This window comes from Penicillium solitum (genome assembly GCF_028829755.1).
Source record: "Penicillium solitum strain IBT 25940 chromosome Unknown utg000003l_segment0_segment0, whole genome shotgun sequence".
Lineage (NCBI taxonomy): Eukaryota > Fungi > Ascomycota > Eurotiomycetes > Eurotiales > Aspergillaceae > Penicillium > Penicillium solitum.
This window is the reverse complement of record NW_027072123.1, coordinates 1,137,874-1,162,294: the sequence shown is the minus strand read 5'-3', so window position 1 is coordinate 1,162,294 and position 24,421 is coordinate 1,137,874. Positions and strand designations below refer to the sequence as shown.

At 49.5% G+C, this 24,421-nt stretch overlaps 10 protein-coding genes across 10 annotated transcripts; 6 read left to right on the top strand and 4 right to left on the bottom strand.

Moving 5' to 3' along the window:
* Positions 1-263: 263 nt before the first annotated feature.
* On the top strand, positions 264-2,577 carry N7455_004324 (putative C2H2 finger domain protein; the record flags this gene model as incomplete). The annotated part of the gene is made up of 5 exons (XM_040958168.2): positions 264-269; positions 339-1,000; positions 1,058-1,321; positions 1,372-1,983; positions 2,043-2,577. The coding sequence occupies 5 exons, from the start codon at positions 264-266 to the stop codon at positions 2,575-2,577; spliced, it is 2,079 nt and encodes a 692-aa protein (XP_040811301.2).
* Positions 2,578-2,785: 208 nt separating this feature from the next.
* Positions 2,786-3,235, bottom strand: N7455_004323 (uncharacterized protein; the record flags this gene model as incomplete). Its single annotated transcript, XM_040958200.2, has 3 exons — positions 2,786-2,841; positions 2,905-3,031; positions 3,095-3,235. The coding sequence occupies 3 exons, from the start codon at positions 3,233-3,235 to the stop codon at positions 2,786-2,788; spliced, it is 324 nt and encodes a 107-aa protein (XP_040811424.2).
* Positions 3,236-3,740: 505 nt separating this feature from the next.
* Positions 3,741-4,131, top strand: N7455_004322 (uncharacterized protein; the record flags this gene model as incomplete). The annotated part of the gene is made up of 2 exons (XM_040958129.2): positions 3,741-3,901; positions 4,011-4,131. 2 exons carry the CDS (start codon positions 3,741-3,743, stop codon positions 4,129-4,131), a joined length of 282 nt encoding a protein of 93 aa, XP_040811337.2.
* A 1,526-nt stretch (positions 4,132-5,657) lies between these two features.
* On the top strand, positions 5,658-10,616 carry N7455_004321 (chromatin segregase YTA7; the record flags this gene model as incomplete). Its single annotated transcript, XM_040958132.2, has 2 exons — positions 5,658-7,671; positions 7,726-10,616. 2 exons carry the CDS (start codon positions 5,658-5,660, stop codon positions 10,614-10,616), a joined length of 4,905 nt encoding a protein of 1,634 aa, XP_040811352.2.
* A 409-nt stretch (positions 10,617-11,025) lies between these two features.
* Positions 11,026-12,148, top strand: N7455_004320 (Sec63 complex subunit SEC66). The gene is made up of 3 exons (XM_040958243.2): positions 11,026-11,250; positions 11,357-11,667; positions 11,764-12,148. The coding sequence occupies exons 1-3, from the start codon at positions 11,145-11,147 to the stop codon at positions 12,139-12,141; spliced, it is 795 nt and encodes a 264-aa protein (XP_040811355.2). The 5' UTR covers positions 11,026-11,144; the 3' UTR covers positions 12,142-12,148.
* A 683-nt stretch (positions 12,149-12,831) lies between these two features.
* Positions 12,832-13,503, bottom strand: N7455_004319 (uncharacterized protein; the record flags this gene model as incomplete). The annotated part of the gene is made up of 1 exon (XM_040958240.2): positions 12,832-13,503. One exon carries the CDS (start codon positions 13,501-13,503, stop codon positions 12,832-12,834), a length of 672 nt encoding a protein of 223 aa, XP_040811346.2.
* A 1,261-nt stretch (positions 13,504-14,764) lies between these two features.
* Positions 14,765-17,344, bottom strand: N7455_004318 (pentatricopeptide repeat protein; the record flags this gene model as incomplete). The annotated part of the gene is made up of 1 exon (XM_040958198.2): positions 14,765-17,344. One exon carries the CDS (start codon positions 17,342-17,344, stop codon positions 14,765-14,767), a length of 2,580 nt encoding a protein of 859 aa, XP_040811425.2.
* Positions 17,345-17,512: 168 nt separating this feature from the next.
* N7455_004317 (uncharacterized protein) lies at positions 17,513-19,970 on the top strand (the record flags this gene model as incomplete). Its single annotated transcript, XM_040958177.2, has 8 exons — positions 17,513-17,572; positions 17,629-17,841; positions 17,899-17,972; positions 18,025-18,259; positions 18,310-18,449; positions 18,502-18,775; positions 18,825-18,946; positions 18,995-19,970. The coding sequence occupies 8 exons, from the start codon at positions 17,513-17,515 to the stop codon at positions 19,968-19,970; spliced, it is 2,094 nt and encodes a 697-aa protein (XP_040811362.2).
* A 158-nt stretch (positions 19,971-20,128) lies between these two features.
* Positions 20,129-21,342, bottom strand: N7455_004316 (uncharacterized protein; the record flags this gene model as incomplete). The annotated part of the gene is made up of 5 exons (XM_040958185.2): positions 20,129-20,760; positions 20,820-20,956; positions 21,013-21,073; positions 21,124-21,243; positions 21,300-21,342. The coding sequence occupies 5 exons, from the start codon at positions 21,340-21,342 to the stop codon at positions 20,129-20,131; spliced, it is 993 nt and encodes a 330-aa protein (XP_040811410.2).
* Positions 21,343-21,493: 151 nt separating this feature from the next.
* On the top strand, positions 21,494-24,280 carry N7455_004315 (snoRNA-binding rRNA-processing protein NOP14; the record flags this gene model as incomplete). Its single annotated transcript, XM_040958230.2, has 2 exons — positions 21,494-21,781; positions 21,836-24,280. 2 exons carry the CDS (start codon positions 21,494-21,496, stop codon positions 24,278-24,280), a joined length of 2,733 nt encoding a protein of 910 aa, XP_040811411.2.
* Positions 24,281-24,421: the final 141 nt, after the last annotated feature.

The window sequence follows — 24,421 nt, the reverse complement described above, 5'->3', positions numbered from 1 at the left end:
TTTATGTAGATTCTTATTGAGCATATTCCTAATCATGTTCGCTTAACACATTCCAACCCTTGAATCGCCTATCGCGTGGTGAAGTCAACCGGCTCGGGGCGAGGGTGTGGAGCTTGCGTGTCTCTCGCGTGTAGGGTTTGGCATTTGCATGCATCGTGAGCCTTTTAATACTGTGCCCCTCCCATTTTGACTGGCTTATTCTCTCTCGACTTTACGAATTTTTCTCTCTTTTATATTAAAGACTCTATTATTATTATATAGCTATGGAGGTTCGTGCCCTGCTTATTTTATAACACCCCGGCTCTCCACATGAATCAATCATAATCTAACTCCACCAGGAAACACAGCTGGACTGGAATGACTCCACAGACGTCCTTCAAGGCATCATGGTTGGACATGAAGGACATGATATGTCCGATTCTAAATCTTCACTCCCCTTCGATGCCGCAAACCCACTACTAGACCTCCAACTCGGATCCCTCGATCCAACATTTAACCCACTCCTAGGCCAATGGCCTTCACATTCATACTACTCCCAATACACTCACTCCCGCCTGGCAGGTGACCAAGATGCCTGGAATCCGCTGCTGGCCACCGGTGTTCCAGCTGCTTCGTCCATCTCACATATGAACATGCCTGCCCAGATGCCTGACCAGGACTGCTGCTTCTCGCAACATCGATATAGCGAACCCTCGGAGAGCGGGAGCCAGTACATGGATAGCTATCACTCTACAGATTCCGGGTACGGTGCGACCAGCTGTGCAACGCAATCTGTGGTTGCTTCGTCATATAGCGTGGATTCCTCGAGCCCTCACATCGACATGGTAGAGAATATGTCCACCGAGTCGGGGCCTTCGTTTGATCATTCCCGGTATGGGTCTGTGTCTGAGCCATCTTACACATCGGAGTTCATGAGCTCGCCTTCGCAGTTGGTTGATGCCTCGATGCGGTGCGAGCATCCATCGTGCAAGTGGGTTGGGAAATGTCCTTCGGACAAAAGGTGCGTCGTTTGGGTTTCAGTTTGAAAATGGTAATGGCAGGAAACTAACTTCCACAGAAAACACGAGGCTCGCCACAAGAAGCAATTCAAATGTGACGTCCCAAATTGCCCGCGGAAGGACGGGTTCGGCACCATTAATGATCTTGCTCGTCATAAGAAATGCGTTCACAATAAAGAGCCCGAGCGTGGGCCCAAGATGATGTACATGTGTTTTGGGGCAAACTGCCCTCGTCCGAACAAGAGGTGGCCACGTCTCGATAATTTCAAGCAACACCTGAACCGGATGCATCACGAAGAGGATGGGGAGGCACTCCTGAAAAAGTGAGCTAAGAATGAGACATGCAATGTTCCAATTACTAATTTACAAACAGGTCTATGGATTGGTATGATAAAGTCATCCTCCACCAACCAGAACAGAGCTTCGATGAGCGTAGCTCAAGGGATGAGTCGGTATTAGAGCCAGAAGAAGACGAGGCATCCTTCGAGTCGACCGCCGATATCAAGCCGGATTGCGGTTCCATATCTCAACAGAGGACTGATATCTTCACATTTGGTGCTGCCACGCCGAGACCTCTCCAGTATACTACGCCGCCTATTGCAGACTCGACATCCTCTCAATTTCCTGCTTTTGGCTCCCTAGGTCTGTCAAGAACGAGGCAAGATTCATCCGCTGAACGCGGTATCACGAGGCCCGATGGATCGGTTGCAGACGCAGCTGATAACTTAATCAACGCCATGACGAAGATGATGAACAACCGCGGGCGGAGATCAAGTCAGAATATTGATGAAGGGATCGATCTTGAAACCGACGCCGCTCAGCTCTCTCAGCCCCAGCGGCAAATGCTGCAGAAGGTGCTTTCGGTGGCCTTGGAACGGTTATCCGAAGACAACGAAATCACCACACAGGAACCTGATAGCGAAAAACGTGGTTGGTTCCAATGTGACGCGTGCCCAAAGCAGACCCGGCTCCGCTGTGAAATGAAGTAAGCCACCCCGGCCACTTGCGTATTCTTATCAGGGTTCTAACCAGAAACGTCATCAGGAAACACCAGAAGCGTCACGAGCGACCCTACGGTTGTACATTCCCCCACTGTGCGAAGTCCTTTGGCAGCAAAGCCGACTGGAAGCGCCATGAGAGCTCCCAGCATCTCGGTGTGCCAAGTTGGTTCTGCACAGAACATGATGTGCAAACAGGCGCCTCGTGCGAGCGGTTGTTCTATCGAATTGACACCTATACCCACCACCTGCGTCAGCATGGAATTCACGAATATCACGTCGCAGCTTCGGCTGGCAATAACCGGCTCGATCTGGCTGGCCAGTCGCATTTCTGGTGTGGCTTCTGCAACCACAGAGTCCCACTAAAGAACCATGGCCCCGAGGCCATGGATGAGAGGTTCAATCACATTGATATTGAGCATTTCAAGAAAGGAGAGAGAGGTCAGGACTGGCGGTTCCCGTCTTCATCGCTCGAGGGGGACAAGATGGATCAGTCCAAGGATGTTACGGTACAGACGTTTGACCACAGTCGGAAGGCTGCAACGACTGGCGAGCGGAAGCGCAAGTATTCCGCGGCATGACATACCAGGGACTTTGAATCCTGGAATCCTGGCTTCTCGTAATATAATAAGGATATTCTGCAATGTTTGGTTTATTGGGATCATCAAGATAAATGTTTCTCCAAGTCTGGAAGTGCCATGGCATTATTCAAAGCCACAATATAATATGGTGATGAGCATCAATGAAACATATGGTACACATTTTCTCAAGATTCTCTCAAGATCGGATTCATTTCTGAGTGCTAGTAATCTCCCGGGCCTCTTTCTCTAGCACGGCCACTTTCTCTGTAAGAAGGGTAAGCAACATGCATGATGGAGTACTAATTAATCAATTTTCGCAGGTCTCACCATTCTTCGCCACCTTAATCTCATCCATCTCCAACTTCAACCAGGTCCAATAAAGGACTTGATAGACGAACACACCCCCCAAGAAGACCTTGGCGAAGGGGCCTGTAAAGGTTCGATATTGGTTCATCTAGATAGAACATTAGAAGGTTTCAATTTAATCCTGCGGTCTTAAAGAAAAACATATACATACCCCTTCCTTGTATGCACTTGGCTTCTGTGATGAGTTGAATATGGCTTGTGTGGAGGTGAAGGTGCGTCGGCTCATGGGAGCTCGAGCAGATTGAAAAGACATCGCAGCCGGTGTCAACCGACGAGCTGATTGCGAGAACATATTGTGATTTTAAGGTGTTTTCTTTCTCGTTGATATCCGAGGAGACGAGCCAGGGTGATGTTGAAGTTCGTGTTCCATTTTGGGGATAGTGGTCTTGGCATTTATTCCTCAGGTGTCAATTTATTATAGTTACCGTCTCGCTTTCTCTTTCTCTCATTATTATACAGCTTATCCAAAACGAGTCCAGATAAAAGGGGGTCGAGAGATTTTTGCTCATCGAAATTCACTTTCTGAGGTAATTACTTCTAACACACAGGGTTGATCTTTCAGGGCGTCGGCGCATGACCACCGAATGATGATATGTACAGTCCCGACCTTGTCAGTGAAATTACCGTACATCTTATTCATCTTCAAAAACATCTCCTCCAGTATAGTCTACGAAACGGAGTCTTTGTGGATTGAAACTACTTACAACTACCAACAACGCCGATGGCAACCCAGATTCATGTACGGCAAATGCAACAATACAGTTCGTTGTCAGGTCGATCTCTTCGTAAATCTTATCATGTGTGATTACTATGTCCGTGGATCTGCTCAACAGGAGGAAACACTGAAAGGAAAGGGTTGGGCACTCCGAAAAATGCGAAATGCCGACGAAGACGAAGCACAGCTCCAGAAACTGGACGAAGAGCAAGAGGCGCTCCGGAAGAGATACTGGCATCAGGAGTGGGAGCTCTACAATTGACAAAGCAGCATTCCCAGTGGCCCTATAAAACTTGCCTATGAATCATTAAGAAAGGATTCAAAATGGTACATGCGAAAGGAACTGATCGAGTATTGTGCTAGGCGAGGTGGTTGCTGCGGGCGTGGCTGTGGGTGGTGCGAGAGATGCGAGCCTACTCCCGGACGAAACATGGGAGTCGGGCACTGCATCACTGGGTGCGGATGCTGCTTGAGCTTTCGAGAATGTGAGCTCACTAGAACAGAGAAGGACAAGATTAGAGATAGGCTCATGGCGACTCTCCAGTGCTCGGATAGAGATTATCTTCTCACATTGTCTCGCGCCTACTTGTTAAAGTACAAAAATCTCGAGAAGGCTGAGCATGTTGACTCGGGGTCAAATCGGTCCAAATGGAGGGAAATTACCGGAAGGGGGTAGATGGCTACTCGTGAAATGATACCTTTGACACTTTGCTTGGAGTTGAAGATTTAACGGTTGAACTATAGAAAGATACTCAACGGATTCCATTACTATTCTAAAAAAGACCTATCTAGAAAAAAAAAAGGGGGTTTGTTTCCTTTGATGTCACGATGGCAACGCAAGAGGTATTGCCAAGGTATATATTGGAGAGTCTCCATGGCTTCCATCGATGCTGTAGTGCGACATAAGTGAAATGGTGTCAATAAAAATGTCCTTATAACAAATTAGAAGATTGAGAATACGAAAGATTGCACTGGAAAGACAGAAATGCATATTCTTAATTGGCTGAATGGGCGAAATGAATATCGGTGCTTGTCCAGGTTGTAGATCTCCAGGGCTCCAGGGCAGCACGAGCCACTGCTGAGTCAGCGGCACATGATATCAGGTCCGGTCGAAAGCGTCGCAGAAAAAAAGACAACCAAAAGGAAAAAACAAAGGCCCTATTCTCGTCTTCTTCATGTCCCAAATTGCCCTCTGACACCTCCTGTCATCATTGTATCATGTCATTCCCCCACACCCCCATCAATCCTGAATGTGCCGTGTTGGGGCATCAAAAGGACCGAAAGTATCCATTTAGCTAATTCTGGAGAAGAATGGAGCACTACAATAGCTCGATTCATGGGGGCTTGATTCATGGGCTGAAGGGTGACAATGGCTATTGAAGCAATTCCCCCCATTGAGAGAAGGTGGCACGTGCGCTTTGTTGACTAATTGAAGGGCGCCACAATAAGTGGCTGATGCATTCAGGCAGTCAGCCCCAATGAGCGCGAGTCCTTTCCGCCCTTCTTCCCTGAAGTCTTTGTTCCTCGAGTTCCCATCGTCTTCTACTTTCTTTTACTTTCAACAATTCTTTCCGTGTACTGCGCATTCATCTTGGTGGCTGACAGCTTTCCAACACTTTTGTTTTCCCACGCGTTCCCGAGTCCGTGAGACCCTTCCACCTCTGCCCCAATCGCGCTCCACCATCGTGCCGTCTCCGCTAACATATTGATCAGCAATTGTCGGGAAGAAAGTGTCAAGGTTGCTGCTGTGACAGGCAGTCTTTTTCCCCTTCGATCGAGTGGTCCAGCTGTTGCTGGCGACAACTGAACCATTCGTAAGTGCTGTCCCTCCTGCCCGCATCGCGCAACGTCGACAATCCGCCTTTTTGCATCTTTATATCTTCCTTATTATCAGGACATCTGAAGCCCTTGACTGTGCTCTCATTGTACTTTCCAAATTGGAGTGGTTTGTGCTGACTCTGTGGTTTCAAAGCGATCCCCTAATCACCAAAACTCCGTCATGGCTCGTGGCGCAAAGCGTACCCTGGACGAGGTTGCCAACAAGTCCGACTCCGACGACGAGGACTACAGCGACCACGCTCACTACTCGCGTTCGACTGGCCGGAAGTCGAAGGCCAGTCCCAAGAAAAAGTCGCGGCCGGCCCCAAAGAAGAGACGGCGCAGCTCAGACGACGGTCTCACCTCGGAGGAGGAAGACTTGTCCGAGGATTTTGACTTCGATGAGGCGGAAGAAGAATCGGAGGAGGAGGAGGTTGAACGCAATGTCAGAGGAACGGCACGTCGACGAACCACCCAGAGCCGTCGCCCGCACTACGAGGAACCCGATTCGGAAGAAGACCCGCTCAACGATGATGGTGAGAATGAGACTCGAGATCCGGCTGCACGCAAGAGCACCGTCATCACGTTGAAACTGCCGCCCAATTACTTGGCTTTCTCTAAGCGTGTAACCCGCCGGACCCGCGACGCTTCAGAGGATATCTACGCCCTTACCAACTCTGGTCGTCACATACACACCGTTGAGCGAGGTACACATACTCCAGAAGCTGAAATTCCATCACCGTCTCGCCGCGTTTCTAGAGTCGACCGCATGGCCAAGCGCACGATCATTGATGAAGAGGATGAAGACGCCGAAGGATATGAGGATGTCGAGGATGTCATCAACGAAACTACTATTCAGGGCTCGCAAATGGAGGTGCTGGAAAGTGACGTGCCTCACGGCGGCGCTGAAGGTGATACATTGCCAGCAAATGATGGAGACCACGACCCAATTGATGAAGAAATGCCGGATGAAGACGTTGTCCCCGAATCAGAAAATGGCGACGCGAAGATTGATCATTCCGAACACACTGATGAACCCCCAACAACTCGGCGACGAGGCAGGCTATCTCACGAGCAACCTCACGAGGAGGATACCGTGCAAGACGCCGAGACAAATGAAGAATCGCAGCTACGTCGATCCAGCCGTAAGCAGCCGTCTCGAAGCTCACAGCGGAAAAGCAAAAATGAAGAAAGTGATTTCGAGCCAGAGGAGGAGCCATCGAATGACGAAGAGGAAGACTCGGAGCCTGAATCACGTGCCTCTCCTCGCAAAGAACTTCGAGCTCGCGAGGAAGCCGAGGATAGCTCTGCCAGTCGGCGCCCTGGCCTACGCCAACGGCCTTCTCGAACCCGCGCACCCTCAGAGGAGGCAGAAGAACTCGCTGAAGAATTGGAAGACCTTACTGGCCGTGCCCGTCGCCGTGCGAAGCAAGCGGTCGTGTACGAGAAACCGCGTCGCAATCGAAAGGACGTTGATTATCGCATTATTCGCCCTGAAATGTTCCAACCTACCGAAGATACCGACAACGAAGTGACGGGGTCTCCATCCCGGCGTGGCCGTGGAGGTGGAGGCTGGCAGCGCACTTTGTTCTCCACGTTGGGTCCATTCGGTGGGGGTGGTAATTCAGCAATTCTCGGTGTTCCTGGTGGCCCTACTGCAGTCGGAGGAGCGGACAGCGATAGCAGTGATGACGAAGGTGCCCAACAACCAAATCGTGCTCCTGGCGTTGGAATTGCAGCCACCCACAACCAGTCGGCTGACCCTGGTCAGAACTCGGCCGGTACACCTGCAAACCTTGGCAAGTTCAATAACAAGCAGGCTTTGGCTGACGCCGATCCCCTGGGGGTTGACATGAATGTCAACTTTGACCATGTTGGTGGTTTGCAAGGGCACATTGACCAGTTGAAAGAAATGGTTTCTTTGCCGCTGCTGTACCCGGAAATCTTCCAGCGTTTCAAAATCACTCCTCCTCGCGGTGTTCTATTCCACGGTCCTCCTGGTACCGGAAAGACGCTGATGGCTCGTGCTTTAGCCAACAGCGTGAGCTCAGAAGGACGCAAGGTCACATTTTACATGAGAAAGGGTGCGGATGCACTGAGCAAATGGGTCGGTGAGGCTGAGCGACAACTTCGGCTTCTTTTCGAAGAAGCCCGTAAGAACCAGCCCAGTATCATCTTCTTTGATGAGATTGACGGTAAATGAAAAACCTCTGAACGCATACTTGACAATCGCTAATATTCTATCCCAGGTTTGGCTCCCGTGAGATCCAGCAAGCAAGAACAAATTCATGCCTCCATTGTCTCGACCCTACTTGCCTTGATGGACGGTATGGATGGTCGTGGTCAAGTAGTTGTCATCGGTGCTACCAATCGACCTGACTCTGTTGATCCTGCTCTTCGCCGCCCTGGTCGTTTTGACCGCGAATTTTATTTCTCGCTGCCTAATATCGAGGCACGTCGTGCTATTCTCGACATTCACACCAAGGAATGGGATCCTCCCCTTCCAAGCAACATCAAAGATGAATTGGCGGATATGACCAAGGGATATGGCGGTGCTGACTTGCGAGCGCTTTGCACCGAGGCTGCAATAAATGCCGTACAAAGAAGGTACCCCCAAATCTACAAATCAGACCAAAAGCTCGTGATTGATCCGAAGACAATCGATGTGGCCCCCAAAGATTTCATGCTAGCAATCAAGAAGATGGTGCCCTCTTCAGAGCGGTCGACCTCATCTGGTGCGACTGCCCTCCCTCCGAACATTGAACCCCTGCTTCGTCACCCATTGTCCGAAATCAAATCTTTGCTGTCTGAGATTCTTCCACAGCGAAAGAAACTTACTGCTCTCGAGGAGGCCCAATACGAGGAGCCTGATGATGGTGCAGGCTTCACCCGAGAGCTCCTTTTGCAGGAGTTTGATCGCTCGCGTGTCTTCCGACCCCGACTCCTTCTTCGAGGCCCCCACGGCATGGGCCAGCAATACCTCGCAGCCGCACTACTTCATGTGTTTGAGGGCCTGCATGTGCAGGCGTTCGATCTCCCCACTTTGTTGAGCGACTCAACCCGCTCCCCAGAGGCAGCTGTCATCCAGCTCTTTACCGAGGTCAAGCGACACAAGCCGAGTGTGATTTACATTCCCAACATTCAATTGTGGTTCCAGACTGTGGGACCTACTGTGGTTTCTACGTTCATGAGTCTTTTGCGATCGGTGCCTCCTTCTGATCCAGTTCTTTTGCTTGGCATTCTTGAATCACAAGAAGAGGAACTGGATGAGAGTCTACTGAAGAACATGTTTGGGTTTTCCAAGAAGAACCTGTATGATCTATCTGCTCCAAATCATGATGCGCGTCGTGAATTCTTTGGAAAGATCATTGAATTCGTCAAGACTCCTCCGAAAGGATTCCCCAACCCCGAAAATCGCAAACTTCGTCAGCTTGAAAAACTGGAAGTCGCGCCACCTCCACCTCCCAAGCCCGAGGCAGAACTCACCAAGGAGGAGATCAAGGCCCAAAGGAAGAAAGATTACATATCCTTGAATCTTTTGAAAACCCGAATTCAACCTATCATGGATCAGGTAAAGAGGTACAAGCGTTTCAGGTCGGGCGTGATCGATGAATCCCAAATCCGATATTTGTGGGAGGAAGAAAATCCCAACATTATTACCAGTGATCTTCCCCCGGATCAACAAAACACATTCCGGCCTTATGAGAAAGCATACGACAAACATGGTGTGTTGGGTCTCCGTGAAACTGCCACTGGGAAATTCTACTACAACCTGGAGATTGTGACAATTGAAAAACGCCTTGCAAACGGATACTACAAGCGTGCCATCGACTTTGTCGCGGATGTCAAGCGAATGGTCAAGGATGCTCGTCAGACTGGTGACCCGGAACGCATTTTGCGGTCAAGTGAACTTTTGACCAATGTCGAAGTTGATATCGCCGGTGTTCTGGTAGCCGAACCAGCTCTTATGGCAGAGTGTGAGCAGGTCTATCTGCGTGAGATGGCTCGCGAAAAGGAGGCTGCGGAGCGTGAGAAACGTGCCCAAGTGGAGAACGCAGCTCCCATCCCTGACCCTGCCAATGAGTCTCACGGCAACACTGAATCGGGCCTGTCGACAGGCCCGATTCAACTCGGCGAGGCGTTCCCTGACAATGAGGATGATAGAAAAGCAGCTTCGCGTCCTGTGACCCCCGCCTCCCAGTTCAAGAGTTTCGCCAATGGAGATCATCACGGTGGCTCGGATCTCAACGAGTTTGGTTCCCATGCTGTCGGCGCGAGCAATGATACCCATGGAGATGGAGACGGCGACGTTTTCATGTCCAATTCTGATGATCACTCGGGTAGCAAGGACACTCAGGGGAGCTCATTCGGACCCTCTGCACAGCCGAAGCCTCCTTATTCCCACACGGCACCTTCTCAGCAGATTCGTCGAGAATCTGGTCTTTCCAGCTTCTCTCAGCGAGGCCCCATGACTCCAATGGCCCCCGGATCTCAGCCAGCTGATTACATCAATGAAGCATCCACTACTCAGACAACTTCTGATAAGAAATCTTCTGAGCATCTATCGAATCAAAATGACCACACTCAAAGCCCCCATGTCTCTAGAACCGAATACCCCGACCTTACTCAATACCCCGATCGCGTGTCGCAGGAAGACCACCTGCCCGACACCCAGCAAAATGACAGCAGTCAGCCTTCTCCCAATCCCCGGGACTCACTGCTTAGCAATGCAGACACCCAGGAGAACAGTGGCTTGAATGGAAGCCAGTCGCAGTCGAAGCCGCAACCCCCGCTGTTCGATGCACCCAACATGCCAGCAACCAATGCTTCGGCTAACTTGCAATCGATCCTGAGCGAAGAACCCCATGAGCCATTCGTCCTTGATCTTGAGGTTGTTGAGCGTCTGCACACGCAACTAACCCTGTCAACCAGCGGGTTCTCAGTGGAGCAGCTGGAGCAAATCAACACCAATCTGATGGACTACGTGTGGCATATGCGTGGAGAATGGAACCGTACTCGCGTCGCCGATGGTCTCGGCAAAACATACAATGCAGTCCTAGAGGACATGCAGGCGATGCAGGAGATCGGGCCTATCAGTCAACAAACCAAGGATATCCTGGCCAACCTGAGTTTCCAGTGATAGCTGGCTGATGGATAATTCCATATTTTCACCCTTTTCTCTCTTTTTTTGTCCCTTTTCTTACTTTGTCAATATGTTGACTCGGTTCATATTCCCCTTTGATCTGGCGATGGTTTTTATTTTATTTTTGTTTTCGTTTTCTTCTTCCTTGTGGCGAGATGGATGGATAGGGGGAGCAAATGTGTCAATTACCCAATTTTCTTAATTGTTTATGCAAAAATTAGTTTTAGTGGGTTATTTGACATGGGAAATGTATGTAGACTATGAGAATAATGGTCTAACATCTTGTTTCTCTTCGTAATTGTAACTCTTCACTCTTCGTGACTTTTTATACTTGGGAATGAACATGTGACGTGACCCACTAAACACCCTGGCCTTTCGAGCTTGACCAACACCACATTTCGCAACTTCAAGACCCTTCTTTTCTTTATTTTACCTTCACACTGGTACAGCTTGAATATTTCCGCCTCATCTTCTTTCCCGGGCCTTCAATCCTTATACTCCTGTCCCAAAAGCCATATCGCCGCAATGTTCGACGTGGACTGGCTCAGTCTCGCCGTCCCAATCGCCTACCTAGGCATTCTCTTGGGATCGCTTGCTACATTCTCCTCCCTCTACCGCAAGCGCAAGTCCCGTATGTGAAATATCCCCAGAAATTCTCGAGCTCTCAACATCCAACCATCTCGCGCGCCAACGTGTCCGATTGTCCTTGAATGCTAATATATGATTTGTAAATATAGACAAGGCCGCATCTCTAGAGCCATGGTTCCCCGCCCACCTCCAGCGCGATATTTACTTCTCTCTCCTCCATCTTGAGCCCTCAGCAACCTCCACCAAAGAGAAGAAGGCCCCCGCCATCCCCGACTCTATCTTCAAGGCTTCTCTTCTCCGCCGCGCAGCTGAAGACATCCGTCGCATTATGGCACTGCGCACCCAGAAGCAAGCTCTCACAACACTCGTTCAACGTGGTAGTGTCGGGGATGATCTCTGGCAGCGATTCCAGCGCGCGGAGAAGGAGATGGAAGACGAGGTCAAGGATGTGGTTTCAGAGGTATGATAAGCGCCGTTCTCCGTCACCGATAAACATTGTTCTCGGCGAACAAATGATTGTATATGCCGTTGTGCTTTGCTAACCAAAATCAAACAGGCAAACGCCTACGTCCCCGGCTGGGGCCAGACTATCTTCCAGTCGGCCAACGAAATGATGAATAACGATATCTACCGCAAGCGCATGGACGATCAACAAAAGAAATTGGAAGAGGAGCGCCAGTGGTGGAGCAAGAAGAAGACGAGTATCCAGGAGGGATTTATGAAGGAATTGAACGAGGGCTCGGCCGCTTCTACCGAAGGGGCTAAGACTACCAGCACCACAACCAAGTCCGTTGAGGCTCCTCCCACAACCTCTACCGCCGGTACTTCTGTCCACGGCAGTGATGACGATGCTGTTCTTGTGGAGGCTGAAACTTCCTCGAATACGCCTGCTTCTCCGCCAAGTACAAAGAAGAAGGCCAAGGGCAAGAAATAGATATGAGTTTCCTTGTTTTTTTTCCTTCCTGTTTTTTGTACTTTTATCTGGGGTTCAAAATACACTCTCATTGCTAGGGGTTTTGGGCACGGGTTCAGGAATTGCATTATTATACCAGTTATAGTTATGGGTAAGAGATTGAATAGTCAGCAAACCTACCAATATACCACCAGCCGGCCAATTCAAGGTCAGATTCAAGTCCGAAGTAAAGATAATGCTCAAATTTAACGACGTTTTGATATGGACATCTGCCAGTCATGTGACTGTATCGTCGCCCTATAGTACGCACATTATCTAGGTAGTATATATAGGCTGCGGGCATGTCTAGTAGAGGAGCTAAGGATGACATTAGTTTGAGAAATACTGCATTCTCCAGTACGCTGCAAGGTAATGCCACCAGGTAACTCTGACAACAGGGTACAAAACTAGCTGCCCATTTGCTGAATGACTGGAAACTAATCATAAGAAATAAGTGACACTGAGGGTTTCTTTAAGTAACAACAGAAGGACAAGGCCTAGGGTATCAATGTCCTAGTTTTCTGCCAAGGACAATCACATTTCCCTAGGATGGGTCCTGAACAGAGATGGTGTCTTGGAAAATAACGCCAAACATACATGATAGAACAGTGAACTCTCTCAAAAAAAAAGCTTAGTGGATATTGAATCAGGAGTGGTTTGAGGAAGGGGTTATCAAGTGGACTCGGTTCCCGGATAAGGCTTTGGGCAGGGAAAGGTAGACATCGGAGTGGGTTGGGGTAGAGGTGGCCACTTCTTGACTTGAGACTGTAGAGCCGGATGGTCCTCTAGGAGTGTATCATAGCTTTGTATCCTACCCCGGAGTGCTGTCACTTCTGCTCTCTGCGCTGTCAATAGAGCGGACATGGTCTGGTTGACTGAGTATTGGTTATTTCGGTCCCGCTGAGTCATGCGCAATTTATGTAGTAGCATGGGCATCTTAGTATCGTTCTGAGTACTGCCAGGGACTTGGGAAGATAGAGTAGGAATGGGTGGACTAGCCAGTTCGGGATCGATGGCGGAAGACGTCGCTGGGGATGATGTGGTCTGCCTCGGGGATAGGTTCTCTGAAGAGACCTTCCAGAAGAGATATTGCCCGACTAGACACGGGTTACACGAATGAAGGAGCTGCGTAGGCATTTTGAACCTCCCCTTCTCCACGGTTTCGAGAAGGTGGGTGTATTCAGTGTGAATTTGACCTCTCCATCGGAAGGCTGTTTCGTACTTTTTCCGGATGTCGGGCTTGAAGAAAGCCAATGTCTTGATTTGTTCGTAGGTTAAGCGTTCCTTCTCCAACGCTTTAAGGTCTGCAGGCAGGTCCTTCTCCGTTTCCAATTCCAATGCCATGAGGTCTCGTTGACGGAGGTATCCATGATTTCATGATAGTAGTGATACACAGGGTCGGTTTTTCTTCGCTCAAGGTGCCTCATTAAATCCGGATGTTTATTCACTAATCTAGTGCAAATCTCTTCCCATTCCCCCCGGGCAGACCCGGCGGGAGTTGGATCAGGGCCGAATCTCACTTTCTTGTTCGGGGTTGGGTCAGGAGTCTGAGGTCGGGGTCGCTTTTGGTTGATACTCCGAGAGGCTACTCTCTTCTCTGATTCTGATTCAGGGTCTAGTTGAGACGGGTCCCTGCTAGGTCTCATCGCCTGGGCAAGAAGAGCCTGCAAGTTCTGCGCCGACATTGAGCTTGTGGGATTTCCGGTCATTGGTTCAATCGGATCGGGAGTTTATGGAGGTAAGGCTAGATATTGACCCGACGTCTAGCTGTAGAGGGTTGGGTGGAACAAGCTGGATTGACGTGACAATCGGGTGAACTGGAGCAGGTAGGGAAAGAAAAGGAACATGGAGCTCAGGTAGTGAGGGGAGATATAAAGAGGAGGAAAAGGAAGATCAAGGTAGAGAGGAAAGATGGTGGACGCTACATCGATCCAAGTACATTATGTCTAACTAACCAAACAAGAATAGTCGGCCACTTATGCGCCCTTGTTATGTCTTTTTAGTGGTCTTTTGTCTTTTGGATGCTATTTTTAGATGTTCTTTTAGAGTCTTTTTTTTAGGTGTATAAGGTGTATAAGGTGTATACGAAGGTGGTAAAAGAAGCATATTCTGTGCAAGAGGATTTTCCATATATAAGTTATATAACCTTTGACTAGTTCCGACGGCGAGCAAGAGATATATACGCAAAAGGATAGAGGAATATAAACAGAAGAGAAAAGATATTAGCGTAAGATAGTATAATAAACAGTTAAAAGGTGGTAAAACAGACTATACAGCAGAAATTAGCCATATAACAGTAGTCGAATATATATAGGATCTTTATCGACCTATATAACCCTATAAAGTATACCAAGAGATATAACAGATATAACAGATAAAGATATATATAGTAAGGAGGTATAATATATATAACAAAGTTGAAGAGATATATATATTCGTAAGTTGAGGTAAGAGGCTTAATTTGTGAAATCGACTGTTCTATGTATAACCCTTGATGATAATTAATATACACAACCCTAGTTAATTTGGGCCTAAAACAAAACCCGTCAAACGCCATGATTTCCCATGCAATGGAATACATATGTAGCTTGATTGACATGGTCAATTACAGAAGCTTGCTATCGTCTACCCCCAAGGGTGGCCCCAAGTCGATATGTTCCGCCAACATCTCCTTCGCTGCTACCTCGAGTTTATTTTCGACTTGAACTGGATCCAAGGCATCTGCTCGGCTCATCACGATCCGTAGTAGACTGGCCATGATCTCCAGTTGATACTGTTCCATCTCACGTGGATCCAACTGTTCAAGACTCAATCCTTGCAATCGCAGATTTTCAGCTTTGCGATCACCCAACAGTTCTAGCAAACGGCTGACTTGGCCGATATTCTCTTTGCTTCGTGGCGTCGAAGACAAGCGGCGGAGGCGCCGTTTCGGAGTGTCGGCCGGTACACCAGCAAGTCGTGCAATTTGAAGTACTATCATGCGGGCAGTCGTGTCATCAGGTGCGAAGCCGAACGCTGAATGCATCGAGTGTATGACGACCAATGTGCCGGGGAGATCTTTGGAGAGACAGAAACATCGCACAATCTGATCAAATAGAGCTCTAGGAATCTGTGCTTGGGTGTTTTTCTGGGTGCGAGGAGATAACTCGGAGTACCAGGATATCATGTTGGCATAGAGCTGACGTGCTGATGGAAAGCCCGCATCGAAGGCAGTACGCCCGCGGTCGTATTGGAGCTTGGCACAGTCCCAGAGGCAGGCATATGTTTCCACGTCGGGCCGGATGACGGTAGACATCATCTGGAACTTGGCCCAAAGTTGTTTCACGTCTTGCTTTCGGAGCTCTGCGTATAGAAGGTGGTTCATGAAGTAAGAGTTCGGCTTGATATGAGCATCACCAAGACACTTGACCAAGTATTTGACCATGTCGTCATCACCTCGGCGTGTGTAATGAAGAAGAAGGATAGAAAAGGTCTCGATGCTCGCAGGCGGGACCTCTCTCTGCATAAACCGGGGCATGCGTACAGACTCTGTCTTCCCAGATCTGACTCGAGGCTGAGGGGAAATCTCGGCTGGTTGGTATCGCCTCCATACAACATCGATGCGCTTCTGGATCATGGCCCAGCCAAGTCGCTCTGCCTTTTCGCGTGCACTTGTGTTTCCGTCACGGAGCCAGCCCGCAATGATTCCATTCAAGTGCTTGCTATCAGGTTTGACACACCGCTCATACATAAGTTCAATGACCAGAGCAGCAGAGTCAACCTCGCCCATACCAATGAGCTTCTTCATCCAACTGGCATAGAAGAACCGATTCTGGAACTGGCGAGGCAACACCTTGAGTGCCGACAAAGAGACCTTGTTTACTTCATTTTCGTTGATGCTTGATGCATGAAGATTACCCGCCAGACCCAACGCGGCTTTGTACAAAGCAGTCGAGTCATTGGCTGGGTCTTTTCCGGTCACCATCATATCCTTGAAGATTGCAACTGCAGTATCCAATCGACCAGCCGTGAGAAGGGCAATGCTGATTTGATCATAGTCTTCCATGGTCATATCTGAGCCCAAGAATGTCTTCAACTGCAGATAAAGTGCCCAGGCTTTTACTTCAGCCTCCTTTCCGGGCAGTCTTCCCCATGCTGTGATGACAGGAATGAGTACACGCGGCTGACGAGTTCGGTCGTTTGCCAGGAAAGCCAAAGCAATATCTTGAGCTCTTTGGGGGTTGTTGTCTGCAGCAAACAATCGTACTCCGAGCTTCCAGTATTCTTCCAAATCCTCCTTCTTCTGGGACAGCTCTGCTTGATATGCCTCCCATTGCTCCAGTGCAAGGTTGGTGGAGCCAGTTTCATGCAGAGATGTGATATAAAATAGGATTTGAGGCGTAGCCAGTTCTTGGCCGATAGATTTAGCGTCCTGGACCAGGATTTGCAAATGCGTTGAGCGTGTAGCCTGGTCAGTCTCTCCTGCTGCTTGTGCCTCCCATATTGTTTCGAGTGCCCTCTCAGGCATTATTGTTAAAAAGCCTGGGATGGTCTGCTTGCATCGTCGGTACCACTTCCACAAGTCTTGTCGAGCCCGCTCGTCTGACATCTTTCCTTGGAGGTGTCGTAGGGAATTATTGAACTTTATAGCGTAAGGATGAGACTCTGCCCCTGCACGCTTTGCTGCAGCAGATCGCCTGGCGGCTATTTTTCGTCGACTCTTGACACCATCCTCCCAATTCTCTTCTTCCATGGCCAGGCCTTCAAACTCCTCTCGTAGCATATCATCAAGTTCTTCGTCAAAAACCTGATCCAACCCAGGCTCGTCTGCAGGCTGAGGATTTTCCTCGTCAAATTTTCTCAGAGCTTCTAGGGCAATCTTGCGGTCCTCTTCTGGCAAACTCTTGATGAAAGGGCTGTTGGGAGCGAAAGGTCCCTCCTCCAAAACCTTCAATTCATCCTGGAGCTTCGCGAGCTCCTTTTTGACCTCATCTCGCTCCTCATTATCTTCGGCTTCGGGATCGATTTTGCGTCGTGATTTGCTCTCGAGGGATTCTTGTTCGTAGAATGTGACTTTGTCGTTCGGTCCGCCAAATTTAAGACGCCGCGGAGCTACGGCGGAGAAGGCCCGACGTGGAGCGCGTGTCGATGGGCTGCGGGCCACATGCTGACACCATCGGGCTCCTTGAATAGCCTGGCGCAGCATGAAGTCTAAAGTCAATCGGTCATCGAATGCGACCAAAAAAGTTGGAGAAGTGAAGAAGTTCAAGTTCGGGAGAGAACCAATTATCGCCTGATTGGGTTTAGCGTCTTGTCGCGCTTCCGCCCTTGAAGTCATCCCCATTGCGACAACCAAGTCCTTTCGAGCAGCAACATGGATGCTGATGGATTAAACGATGCCTTGGGCTTGTCGAATGACAAGTCCCAAAACCTGGTTTGTCTTGAGATCTGGTATGGACCTTGAGGTTGCGCGCTAACAAATCATCGCAGGGTGCGTACATCTACCAACCGCCCAAACATGGAAAATCAGCGGGCGAGCGACCTACGAAGCGCCGCAAAGTCTCGTCAACCGCCGACAAGGACGAGCAGCCTGGTCGACAGCATTTTGTGCCCCTTTTGAATGGAGACGAGAACGCCGAGTCCGTCCAATTACGATATGATGCCTATCAGGAGCTCTGGTCGAAGCAAGAACACAAGATTCAGGTCAGTCAGGCAAATTAATGGGTGGTCATAGTGATAAATTACTCACCAGGCCTCAAGAATATTCTCGAGGATGTCGATGCTGGAGTTCTGACGGATGTGCTGTCCTTTGTCAGAGACACCTCACCTCAGACGTACGTCCCTATCCCAATGCGATCCACGAACGTGCTCTAACTAGGGCTTTAGATGTGATGGATGTATTCCTACAGCTCTGGTGACAGTTGGTTCAAATGTATCTTCGCTCAGCAGATTGCTATCACGGCTTAATGGTCAATTGATATCGACCGAAGAAGGCAGTGTTGTGGTATTGGAATCAGGGGATGCTCCCAATTTGAAAACAACGTTGAAGAACATTATCCGAGCTGCCGTTACAAACACGGATGGCAATGATGGATATCAAAAGTTCCTTACAGATCGTGCTGTATGTGGTCGCATTAAAAGCATTGGATTATTGTACTAACCGTTCACCAGGGACCTCGACTTCTTGGTTACGATTTAGACCTTCTTCACGACTATGTGCAGAGAAAGGGGACCAAGAAACTGGTCCTAGCTCTTCGAGATAGTGAGGCTTTTGACCCTGGCCTCTTGACCGATCTTTTGTCTCTATTCAAGTGCGATTGGCCTTCCAAACTTTAATCGATCTCCTAACTGACCTTCTACTAGATCATGGCTTGACCGTATACCATTCACAGTCTTACTGGGCATCTCTACCTCTGTAGAACTGTTCGAAGGCAGACTGCCTCGCTCGTGTGTTGCTCTCCTTCGGGGAAAGCATTTTGAGGTCCAAGAGGCCGGAAATTGTGTCGACCGCATCTACGAGACTCTCCAGACCGACCCAGGCACCAATCTTTGGCTAGGTCGCAACGTTACCAGCACTCTGTTTGAGAACACAAGCGACTATTTCCAAAGTCCGGAGGCATTCAGTCGCATGGTCAAGGTGAGAACTATCCACAATAGCTTTAAAAGCAGACATCTAATTTTTCTAGTATGCATACATGTCTCATTTCTTCGCAAATCCTCTGTCAGTACTATTAGCCAACCCAGATTCTACGGTTCTCGCCCAAAACAAGCTTTGTGAGGCCATCAGAAACCTGCCATCATTCCGAATGTAAGTGCCTCCGATTCTCAAATTATATCTCCACTAATGCTGTTCAAGGTTCTGCGAGGATCTAGTTGAAGAGGGCTCTATCAAGCAAGTCCGAGATATGCTAGACGATGATGAATACCTTATTCAAGAGACGCCCAAGTACCTGGATGCAAACCAGCAAAGAATGCAAAACATGTTCCAGGCAGTCCGCGTCGTACATACCTGCCTTCAATACACACAGAACGCGAAAAAGGCAAATGTGTCGGACCTTTCCATTCGCGCACTCTCTGGCGAACTGTCTGAGTCCACTATTGTGGAAGAGATGGTCGCCACAGCGAAGACTCTAGATTCTGACAAACTGGATGAACTCCTCGTCCGTCTCCGGAAGATTATAATGAGTCCAGAAGCCGATGCGATCCAAGAAGATCTCAGGACTTTATTGGAAACGTGCTTGGACTCCGGTCCACTGCGCAGTGGATACAATATCAACAGCACTGTCACAAAAACCACTGTCGTCCAGCAGCGTATCCGACTAAGCAAAGGGCAGGCCGATCTCTCGGAACAAGCTGTGGAATATACCAACATCGTCGACCGACTGGTTGCTCTTTTGCAAGTGCATCTCACAGAAACCCTTATCAACCCACAAGATCTGTTTCTACATGAAGCCTTCTTGTTTGAGCTGCGAAATCCATTAAAGGAAACATTTGCCCCTCGGCCGCGCTTTGCAATCGAGCGCGCCCTAGCTACTCCCTTTGATTACCTGCTTTCCTCGTCGGATGTCACTATGACCAAGGTCTCGGCCAAGCAACCTGCCACCGCAATTCTTTATCAGTTGTACCTGGATTCGGGCGCTCTGGTGAACGTCCATGATCTCTGGCAGGCTTTCTATGGTGTATTTGAAACTGAAGAGGCTGGTGAATGCGATGACCGAGTCGTAATGTCTTTGTTCTATGGCGCTCTCTCGGAACTAAAGGCATTCGGTGTGATCAAGAGCAGTCGGAAGAAGACTGACCACTTGGCCAAATCAGCGTGGATGGGGCTTTAGTTTTATATTGAGGTTCAAATGAAATTCATTGCAGATCATCTTTCTGGCGTGGGGTATCATGGACATAAAAATACAGTAGCTAACAGGCTACATATGATTTGAAACTCGGTTGTCTGTTGTAGACAAGTTGAAGATCATAAAGAGCACACTCACCGCGATCAATCAATAGGTCGTTGGATTATGTCGTCATTTCCAATTGGCCGTCCACCGTCGCTCAAAACCATAGCTTCTCTCCTGCGTCGGCGAAGCGCTTGCTCTTCGGTACTCCCCTCCTGAAGTCTACGCGAAGGAGTTCGGCCAAAGGAGCCCCCTGCCTCATCCGCATCTACCATCCAAACATCACTATCCGCGTCATCCTCATCGTCATGGTCATTTTCTTCAATCATGCTGCCCATTAGTCCATGTTTCCGCAGCTGCTTGATCCCATCGGGGTGCGAGGAAAGCGTGCTGAAAATCGCGCTCATGACTACGTCATCTGACCACCATGTTTTCATGAGGATCACCACGTCCCGCCGGCGAGAAGGCTCAGCTATTGCACAGGGGAACGGATATCTGCAGAGCCATCGACTGATGATCCCCGCTTCCAGTGCACCGGGTATGTTCTCTGGCAACAGGACATTCAGAATGTTCAGCGCCTTCTTCTCTCCCATCGGCCGTGTCTTTGGCAAAATGGGCGAGTTGGTCGTAGATGTCTTCTCCACATGTTCTTCTAGTAAGTTGCAAAGGCAGTTGATAATGGCAGTAAAGGTGGTTACGTCGGCGAGTCGACTGCAAATGGAGGTTCGAGTAACTGCAAAACAATATGAACATTCATAGACCGTCAAAATGAGGCAGATTGGGTTGGCATACGGGCTCGGTTGGAAACTAAGAAGTTCAATGCATTCAGAGCTCGTCGTTGGTGAACTTTGTTCTTGGATGCCAGTTCCTCCAATAGCAAGTCACGAGTATCTCCCTTGGTAGATCGTTCTGAAATAATGCGCAAAGCCCTAGAAAGTATTAGCTGGCGCACAAAGTGGTTCGAGAGAACATTGTTTTGGCGTACGCGGCTCGGAGGTCATGGCTTGTGCTTTGAGAAAGCTTCAAGAGGGTGTCTAACTTGAGCGCTATAGGATTCGTTAGTACCGTGAGATATTGGGTATAGATATCTGCGCACCTTCTTCTGTTCCCTCGCTGATGATCTTGTCTTCCTTTTCAACATGTTTAATTTCTGTAAGATCGACGACTTGGCGGAGGTCTGTAGCGATGCCGCGGATGGCAAAGAACAGTGAGACGCCTAGATAGGTTAATCATCTGAGCCAAATTCGATTCATCGGGCAGATGCGTCGATACCTAGACATAGCCATAGCACACCATCCCCAGAAAAGGGAGCCATAGTGGTTGTGAGAGTTGGAGAGATGCGGAGAACACAATTGGCAGAATCTTGATCGGCGCAGGCCGCGGAGGCGGTGTACCTGATTTTTTTGATGAGAATCACGACGGGGAAAAAAACTCGCAACTCTCGAATTCAAACCCAATCACACAAAATGCCGCCTTCTCAGCTAAAACAGCTGAAGGCTTCGCTCCGTGAAAATGGAGTTCTTGGTCCTCAGAAGTCCAAGAAAGAAAAACGACAAAATGCGAAGACCGGAGTCGGTGCGAAGAATCGCAACCAGCGCGAGGTCGCTTTGCAAGCCATTCGAGATCGGTTCAACCCTTTCGAGATCAAAACGATAAACAAATCCAGCAAGTTCGATGTCACAACCAGAGACGGCAATACGACCGCTGGAGGTGGCGCTCGCCCAGGTGTTACCAAATCACTGGGTGAAGAAAGAGTAGGTTTATCTACTTTCCTCAAGTACTACCATTACAAAGCTGACTTTAATTAGCGACGCGCCACTCTTCTGAAAGAGATGAACAGCCGAAACAAGATCGGTGGACTTATCGATCGTCGGTTCGGTGAGAATGATCCCACCATGACCCCCGAGGAACGGGCCGCCGAGAGATTTGCGCGAGAGAGCCAGAGAAAGATGCGGAAGGAGTCCATGTTTAACCTCGAGGACGATGAGGATGAGATGCAGCTTACTCACATGGGTCAATCTTTGTCGTTCGATGGGCCGAACCAAGACGACTTCGAGGCCGGAGACTTGGATGACGCGGAATCCGACGAGGAAGCGTCGCGGAAACGGAAACGATTCCCCGATGGCGATGAAGCCCAGGATCAGGACCAGGACCAGGAGGACTTCATCGACTATGGAGACGAAGAACAGCCAGGGCGCAAAAAGACCAAGGCCGAGGTCATGAAAGAAGTCATTGCCAAGTCCAAGTTCTACAAAGCGGAACGGCAACAGGCCAAAGATGACGACGAAGACCTACGGGAAGCTTTGGATAAGGAACTTCCTGACCTTTTTGAGGCTCTGCGGGGCATCAAGCCTGCAGCCAAGCCGGCCAAGCCAGAGGCACCGAAGCAGGATTTCTCAGAGATGAACCCAGAGCGTGCTGCCATGCTGGAAGAGTCGCAAAACAGCAAGGATCCAGAGAAGGAATACGATCAGCGCCTCAGGCAAATGACATTCGATCAGCGATCAAAACCCACAGATCGCACGAAGACCGAAGAGGAGAAGGTGGAGGAAGAGGCCGAGCGACTCAAGAAACTCGAGAACGATCGCCTTCGACGTATGCGTGGAGAGCAGCTCACTGATGATGAGGAAGACAATATGGATCAGGACGAAATCCCCGAGGATGACGAGTCGGAAATTGACGATGCTATGCATTTCGGCCTTCCGACTTACCCCAATGAAACACGCCCTGAACTCGGCGTTGAAGATGAAGATGATTTCATCATCGACGAAGATCTGGTCGAGACAGATTCAAATGCCAGCCTCGATATGGGTGACAGTGACATGGAAGAGGAGGAGGAAGGTTCATCAAGCGATGAGTCTGACGGGCCAGATGGGGAGGACGAGCACATCAACGGAATGACGCTACCGACAGAGGATTCCGCTGCCGCTTCGACTGCTGTCGAGGTTAACAAGGAGGCAAACGGAAAACTCGCATTCACGTATCCTTGCCCAAAGGACCACGAAAGCTTCCTGAGTATCACAAAGAACGTGCCTGTCGAGGAAATCCCGACAGTCATCCAGCGCATTCGAGCATTGCATCATCCCCGGCTCAGGCCTGGCAACAAGGATAAGCTTGGCCGATTTGCTGAAGTTCTTGTTGAACATGTTTCTTACATGGGCAACAAGACTGAGCAGCCTCCATTTGCCATCCTGGAGAATATCATTCGTCACATCCATTCTTTGGCCAAGACCCATCCTTTGAATGTGACAATCGCATGCCGAGCGCAACTTCGTGAGATTGGCAAGGAACGCCCACTCAATCTGCTGCCCGGCGACCTTATCCTTCTTACTGGCCTCTCAACCTTCTTCCCCACATCAGATCACTTCCATACGACAGCCACACCCGCTCATCTCTGCCTAGCGCGGTACCTGGGTCAATGCACCACCGCCTCGCTCACAGACGTTGCAAGTGGTACATTTGCCGCAAGTCTTTGCCTCCAATATCAAAAGGCCTCCAAGAGATATATGCCCGAGTTTATCAACTACACTCTAAATGCTCTCTGCAATCTTGCTCCTACAGAGCCAACTGTCAAGTTCGGAGCCTTCCCCTACAGAAAGTCACAGGAATCTGTTCAACTCGTGCCCTCCAAGAAGGTCACACCTCGCAAGCTGCAATTCCGCGATGTGACCACTTCTCCTTCTGACCCTCAGGCGCAGGAGGAGCTTAAGATCTCCCTCCTCACCACTCTCGTGTCTCTTCTTGGTTCCGCTTCCGATATTTGGGCCGAGAAATCTGCTTTCACCGAGATCTTCACACCGGTCCGTGCCGTTCTGCAGTACCTCCGCCAATCCCTCAAGGGTAAGGTATACGCGGCAGCCCGGGAACCCATCCAGAGCACCCTAGACAAGATCGATTCGCATCTCGCACAGGCTCGTCTCGTTCGTCGCCCGTTGTTCCTGCACGACCACAAACCCCTGGCCATCAAGACAGCCATTCCGAAGTTCGAGGAGAACTTCAACCCAGACAAGCACTACGACCCCGACCGCGAGCGTGCCGAGTCCAACCGTCTCAAGAAGGAGTTCAAGCGCGAGCGCAAGGGCGCTATGCGCGAGCTCCGCAAGGACGCCAGCTTCGTTGCTCGCGAGCAGCTGCGCGAGAAGAAGGAGCGCGACTCCGAGTACGAGAAGAAGTACAAGCGTCTTGTTGCGGAGATTCAAAGCCAGGAGGGCCGTGCCGCCAACGAGTACGAGCGGGCGCGTGGCAGGCGGTAATCTTGCTTTTTGCAATTTACATTTCAACTTCCTGTTTCACGTCTATGCTTTTTTCTCTTCATATATCACACTTGGTTGTGCATCCTGCTGGGCTGGTATATACATCATTGTTCATCTGGCGTAAGGCTGGGAATAAAAGTC